Here is a 6,915-nt window from a genome sequence, read left to right as displayed (position 1 = left end):
ATTTTACTATATCAACCTCATATTTGGCTCTACGAGAGAGTCTGCTTTGAAAACCGTTGGCACATTTTTTGGCAAATAGTTTAATGAAAACTATTCGTTTAGAAAACTCCTCAGTATTGTCTTAGTTCTGCCTCTCTGTCCTCAGGCACCTTTGTGATATTGGTGGCAGGTGGATTCGCAGGTGTGGTGACCTGGTCCTTCGCCACGCCCATGGACGTCGTGAAAGCTCGGCTCCAGATGTCGGGGGCCGGCGGGCGGGAGTACGGCGGCGTCCTGCACTGCATGAGAGTGAGCGTGAGGGAGGAAGGAGTGAGGGTGTTTTTCAAAGGCCTCCTGCTGAACAGCCTGAGAGCATTTCCGGTCAACGCTGTCACATTCCTCAGCTACGAGAGCCTGATGAAGATTTTTTATCCACCACGAGCCAGTCACTCTTCACAGTAAAGGGATGGAGACACTGACTTCAAGGATAAAATATCTTTGAGACGATTTCAGTATAAAGAGTGTTCTCAGTTACTAAATGCTGTTTTTAAACTGCCTGTAGAATAAGTCAAAGCATCAGAAACCTGGGACCACTTTAAATTCAACCTACTGGTGAGGAAAGATTAGCTGCTGCCAGTGAGCCTCCTGCTACACGAGTATACACACTTTAGATCAAAACTGCTACAGTCAACATTTCTGCATTAACAGCATATCACAATAAAAGCGATGACTTGAAATGACTCCATAAAATAAGACCTTTTGAGTTTGTTTTTTGGGTGAGTGACAGATGTTGTATAAAACGTTGAGTCCACAAGTACAGTGCTTCAAGGATTGGCCCGAGGGCAGAAAAGGCTATGGCAAGAAAAGTAAATATTGGCGAGGAAAGATTTAATTATTACTTTAGGAGACGATGCTTTAGTGCTCTGTCAACATATTTCTCAGTGTTAAAATAACTATCAAGAAGAAATCTTGTGCACACGTGCAAAAAGTGGATACACTTTACATACCGGAAACATATCGATTGGGCAACGACCTGGAAACTCTAAGGGATTTTGTTCCAGATTGATGTGATAGCATCACGCACCTGCACATCCCTGATTTCAATCTCCCGTTTCCCCACATCTCAAAGGTGCTCTGTTGGATTGAGATCTGGTAACTATGGAGACCATTTAAGTGCAGTGAACTCATCATCGTGTTTAAGAAACCAGTTTGAGACTGTGATATTGCTTTATCCTGCTGGAAGCAACCATCAAAAGAAGGGTACGCTGTGGTCATAAAGGGATGGACATGGTCAGCAATACTCAAGCTTCTGTGTTCATGCCTAATTCTGGATCTGTCATCCGAATGTTGCAGTAATCTCAGCAATGTTTTTCCAGTTTTCTAACGTCCAGATTTGGTGAGCAAGTGCAAATTGTAGCCAGGAGTGGCCCCAACTATGGTCTTCTGCTTCTGTAGCCCATCTACTTCAACGTTAGACCTGTTGTGCATTCAAAGATGCTGTTCTGCATACATTGGTTTTAAATTATTAGAGTTACTGCAGCCTGCCTATCCACTCAAAGTAGTTGGGCGTTCCTAATAAAGTGGCTGGTGAGTGCATTACCATAATCAGGATACGTGTACACTGTGTGTAAATTAACAGCACATGATACTATTAAACAGGCGGCATAGTGAAAGAAAATACTTTAATCTTCTGCACAGTGTCCATCAAACATTTTTACATCCTCTGCAAAATATTTTACACCTTTGATTTGCACAGTTCCAAACACAGCTCATCATTACCTCAACACTTTGAACCTGGTCAACAGCCTGAAAAAAAAGCATCTGCATGTTGAAAATTGCCTCCTGAAGCAGCATTTCAAAGACTCAAAGTGGAAGGTTAGTACAAAAAGATCAATTCTTAACGTCTGAATGTTCAATCAGAGCCCACACGGGAGAAAAAAAATGTTTTCAATGTAAAGACAAAAAGTTCAAGTCAGTTAGCTCTTGTGGTTAAACTGTGGCCACAAACATGTAAGAGAAGAAGAAAAGCTGCTTCTCGAGGCACAGCAAGAACGGTCAAACTGGAACTGAATAAGACAGACATGTCCTGGGTACGGTCAGAACGACTTTCTACATACGGGTGGAGGAACTTCCACTTTCAGGTCGGATGCTGAAATTAGAAGTAGCGAGGACAGAAGGAGGAACTGAGATTGTGTAAATTTGTAGTGACAAGCACAGGATGACTTTTGTTTGTACTGCAACTTGGGTTTTATTTTTGTTGTTTGTGGGGGTTTTTTTTAAATGCTAGAAATGCAAAATGTGGAGTAAGTTCTACAGGAAAAGATCCACAAAGAAAAACAGTTTTCCACCTATGGTAAATAATTCCTTTAGTTTGAGGAACAATCAAAAGTGAGCATTTACAAGTTTCTGTCACCACATAAGAGAACCGAGTGTTTACAACTGCAGCAAGCAGAGCCGAACCAGGAAGTTTGCCATGTTTACGGCAGATGATTAGCAGACACACAAAATATGGTGCCCACCGAAGAGGTTCCGGAAAACTACCGCAGCTGTGGTTCTTTTATTAAGTAGTGTTTCATTTATTTCAGTTTAAAATTCATTTCTGTTTAACAACTCACCAAAAAGAACAAGATGCATAAACATCTGTTAACCAAGTGATCAAAGGAACATAGTTACACTCACAGTAACGCCTCAAGTGCTGATTTTACAGTTTATTTAAAAAAAATTAAATAAAAATACAGCTGGCGCACTGCTAGACACAAAGCTTGATAGCCACTGGCAAGAACTACAGAAATAAAACTCAAGTTGTAATAAACTGTTTTTTAAAAAGGTTATAAATGTATAAAAACAGCAGCTTGTCCATTTATTCCTTCTTTCAGTCCTCTTTTCCTGATTAGATTAACAGGGCTGCCGTCCCAGCGTGGATCAGTGGTCATGTCAGCTTTATGTGTACACAAAACAAAAAAAGTGAAAAAAGCTATAACGTTATAGAGGATGAGCATTCTCAGAATGCAACAATGTGGCATCCAAGTGTTTTACACCTGGATTACTAACGTGTAAAGCAGTCTTAAGCTTTGGCTGGACAAGCCTCAAAAAAGGCCTCCTACCTCGGGCACTGGAGCCCTACACTCAGACGCTATTAAGATACATTTTACACTGGATTATACAATGAAGATTAACATCACTACAAAATTTTAAATCTTACAGCGTCCGAGCTCTGCAGTTCCCATGCGTTTAGTAGCTGCTATACCACAGATGAGAGATAAACTAGCCTGTAATGGAATGCAAATGTAGGAAAAACACCCTGAGCTTCCTTTTACTGACCAATAAAAGACAAAGAAAGGATCAAAAAGGCTTAAAGTGGTAATCCGGTCAGGTACAAAGAAATACTGGTGAGAATGTTCCACAGGATGACTGATGGCTGACTGCTCGGTCACACACCCACAGCTCATCAAGCCATCAAATGGTTTACTTTAACAGTGACACTGAAGGAACCCTGAAAGACAGAAGCTCTTGAACCGGAGTGAACTATTGATGCTTCCAGTTCATTTCAGGCAGCACTACAGCTTTAAGAGCGGGCTACTCAGTGAGACTGAGAGGCTTTGAAGTCCTGGTCGTGGAGAAGGGGTTTGTGGTTCTGCTCAGCAGCCATGGCCTGTAAGGTTGCTCTTTGGAACTGCCTGGCTTTGTTGTACAAGAAGACCCCGATGAACACGAGGACGGTCCCGGTGGCGCCGAGGATGGTTACCTGGTTGCTGAACACAATGATGCTCAGCCACACAGACAGGGCGTGCTTAACAGTACTGGCAACACTGAGGAAGAATGAGGATGATTATTACTGGGGCTAACAACAAATTCATCCAGTTTAAACTTCTTAATATGACTTTTATATATTCATATGTTCCTTATGATCTGCATATAAATGTTAGAACGGTGAATTCTCAGATTAAACAGTCTCCAATCTTAATTTCAGCGTACATATAAGTTATCTTCATGACATGTCAGACTGCTTTAAAAGCTCCTTCTCTCATTTTTTTTTTTCTTCTTTCGGCTCTGTGTGATGTCAAAGAAAGGAGCGATCCCTAACATGTTCTCCAACCTCACCAAGCTGCTGTTAGTGGGGCACAACCAATCAAAAGAAAAGGGCTAAATCAGGGGACGCCTTAGAGAGATGGAACTAAAATACCTGCACAAAGACCCGCTATAAACAGTGAAGCATATACAAAATAATCAACTCAAGCTCAAGGAAAAATATATGGAGCTGGAAATGGGCATAGTAGGCCCCCTTTAATAACTTCCAGCTATAGAATCTAAAAGGTCTATATTGGGAAATATACAGTGTTGTGTGCACGAGCTCCTTAAGAGCATTCCCATACTGGGCACGCTCCGCCTCAGCATCTCTGCTGCTGTCTCTAGTGTTCTTGTGCAGAGCACGGTAAAGTTTAAGCATTTTGTGGTTTCACTGAAGCTATTTTGGAATCTGCAGCACACATCCCATCTGTCAGGTGGGATAGGGAGCCAAACACGCTGGACTTTGTGGATTCAGATACGCTCACTAATGGATTGGTTTGTCTATTGTAAATAGACAGCACTGAGGTGCAAATTGATGCTGTGCTGTACTGTACTATTACAGCAGAGAACAGACTTTAGTCAGTGCTGGTGAGATGATAAGATAAGATGATACTGGTGTAACTTGAAAATCTGCAAATGCAACAAGTGGTTATCTACTAAGCTAAGCGTGGGCGGTTCAAATACATCAATTAATTAACTGTAGCAGGAACTATGGCCTCCAAGAAACTCATGGCATGCAGGATAAAGTGCTTCTGACTTTGTGTCCTACCTGAAAGTAACAGGAGAAATCCTTCCCATGAGCGCATAGGCAGTGACGCTCTGCAGGTGGAACAGGCAACCATCGAAAAGCAGCAACAGGATGATGTCCTGACTAAAGATCAAGCTCTGTCCGCTCTTCCCAACCGTGGGGATATCCTGGAAATTAAACAGAACCATCAAGAAAGTTACCCGCTTGTTTTCTTAAGCATTGTAGCGCCTAACAAGTCTGGAAATTAAGAACTTCTGTTTTGCCTCACCAAAAGGAACAGCCAGGCAGGTATGAGCATGATGACTGCTGCCGCACTGGTGTAGAACTGCAGCTCGGGAGGGCTGAAAAAACACAACCAAGTTTAAAAAAAAAAAAAAAAAAAAAGAGCTGTGTGTTTACCCCATCAGCCTTTTACAGCTTAGAGTCAAAAAGCTGCATTAGATGCTTTCACTGAAGTCTTTTAAAGGGTTTAATTATCCATTTTGCACTTGTTTTTCTTCAGTTATGATCATGTACAATGTGCCGTTTGTCTCTATTTGTATGTATGTGCTTTTTGTACACAGGTCTCTCTTGAAAGGCAGACCTCGCTCTCAGTGAGACTACCCGTTTAAATTAAAGCATGATTTTACCTGAATTTGTATGTGTCTCCACTTAGCAGTTTTTTGGAGAATACATTCTGTAAGCTGAGATCAGAGAGACAAGAGTTAGGGCAAAGTAGGGAATACACCGCTGGTGGAAAAGCTGTGCTGTGTGCTGCAGTACCAGTCCATGATGTTGGTGGAGAGAGCAGCGGAGAAGCCGAGCATGTTGAAGCTGATCTCGGTGGCTGTGCAGAGGCCCAGGCCGGCCATGACTGGGAACAGGGACAGATTCACCCACAGCCCTGCACACAAAGGGGATAGGTGAAATGAATCCCCGTGTTTATCTAAACTAAACCAGCAACCAGAGCTGCGGCTGCCTAACTGGTCTGACTACACCCAGGCACGCCAACACCAATAAGGCGTTCACTGTTCCTTCGCATATGAAAGACACGCCCTGAAGCCAGCACAGCAACGTGAACTTTACCCGTGTACTCCCCGAGGATCAGTCTTGACATGATGACTGTGAAAATGGGCGCCGAGCTCTTCACTGTTTCAGCGAATGACACGGCAACATTCTTCAGGCTCACCAAGCCCAGAACCACTGTGGTGAACCTGCAAGTGGAGACAATGATGGCGTCTGTGCTGAACTTGCAACAACAGTCAAGAGTAATTTCTTATCAAGCTGCACTTATAAAAAAAAAACAAACACAAAATTCTCAATGAGGTCTATTTTCCTTTCAAATGCATGCATTCAATCTGTTATTAATCTGCATATTTACAGGATAGCAAACAATCTCACCTCATAAGTCCGACAAACAGCATAATCATGATGAAGTTGGAGGGGTACTCGTTTCTGGACTTGTGCTGGTACAGACAGCAGGGGACAAACATCTTTAAGCAGCCTATGACTGTGGTGGAGAGCATCTGAACAGCACCTAGCAAGAAAATGGCAGTTAAAAAACACAAAAAAATACAAAGGCAGACATTAATTTTCATGAGGGAGAAAACACTTCAAAATACTGCTGTAATGAATGTTTCCTGTCTGACTATGAGGGTCCATTCATGCCAAAAATGCTGACATCAGAATTATGTGGGATAAACAGTTGTCTATTTAAACTGAACTTCAGATCACGTGATCATTTGTGTCACTGCAATTTCACTTCTGTCATCTTGTCACACTACCTTTCACTTGGCTGTGCTGTTCTGCACGTTGCTTTGGCATGTTGTAACGGCCTGTATAACAGCTCAGGCGCGGTTCATAGTTGAACAAACAAAAATGGTATGCACATGAACATACAGTTAGCACACACAGGCAGTAGCGGTTTTTGATACGGGCGACACGGGCGGTTGCCCGGGGCGGCATCGTGGTGGGGGTGGCATCACGGGCATCGGCAAAAAAAAAAAAAATTGACATCAGCCAGCGCATAGTGGGAATGGCATAGGCACCGATCGGTTTTCTACCGCCCATTTGCTGGGAGTAAGGGCGCCCTCCGTTTGCGAGGTGCGCCTGCTGCTTGCGGCACAGGGAGGAGAGGGCGG

At 43.0% G+C, this 6,915-nt stretch overlaps 2 protein-coding genes across 4 annotated transcripts in view; one reads left to right on the top strand and one right to left on the bottom strand.

Annotated features, from left to right (window-relative positions):
- The window catches only part of slc25a45 (solute carrier family 25 member 45), a 3,446-nt gene extending 2,728 nt beyond the window's left edge, over nucleotides 1–718 (top strand). Inside the window, exon 7 of the mRNA XM_005730749.1 lies at nucleotides 146–718. Coding sequence (XP_005730806.1) covers nucleotides 146–441 — 296 coding nt within the window. The 3' untranslated portion in view covers nucleotides 442–718. The remainder of the gene's footprint in view (nucleotides 1–145) is intronic.
- Nucleotides 719–1,641: 923 nt separating this feature from the next.
- The window catches only part of LOC102216219 (solute carrier family 35 member E2), an 8,167-nt gene continuing 2,893 nt past the window's right edge, over nucleotides 1,642–6,915 (bottom strand). For all 3 annotated transcript variants that reach the window (XM_005730746.1, XM_005730747.2, XM_005730748.1), the window contains exons 3-9: nucleotides 6,176–6,311; nucleotides 5,861–5,988; nucleotides 5,558–5,678; nucleotides 5,425–5,478; nucleotides 5,064–5,136; nucleotides 4,817–4,962; nucleotides 1,642–3,788 (exon numbers count right to left, since the gene is read on the bottom strand). In XM_005730746.1, coding sequence (XP_005730803.1) covers nucleotides 3,560–3,788; nucleotides 4,817–4,962; nucleotides 5,064–5,136; nucleotides 5,425–5,478; nucleotides 5,558–5,678; nucleotides 5,861–5,988; nucleotides 6,176–6,311 — 887 coding nt within the window. In that variant the 3' untranslated portion in view covers nucleotides 1,642–3,559. The remainder of the gene's footprint in view (nucleotides 3,789–4,816; nucleotides 4,963–5,063; nucleotides 5,137–5,424; nucleotides 5,479–5,557; nucleotides 5,679–5,860; nucleotides 5,989–6,175; nucleotides 6,312–6,915) is intronic.

The sequence above is a fragment of the Pundamilia nyererei genome, unplaced genomic scaffold, assembly GCF_000239375.1.
Source record: "Pundamilia nyererei isolate P.nyererei 1_Seehausen unplaced genomic scaffold, PunNye1.0 scaffold00039, whole genome shotgun sequence".
In the NCBI taxonomy this organism is placed as follows: domain Eukaryota; kingdom Metazoa; phylum Chordata; class Actinopteri; order Cichliformes; family Cichlidae; genus Pundamilia; species Pundamilia nyererei.
Note: the sequence above shows the minus strand (reverse complement) of the source record. Positions and strands in the feature narration are given on the sequence as shown.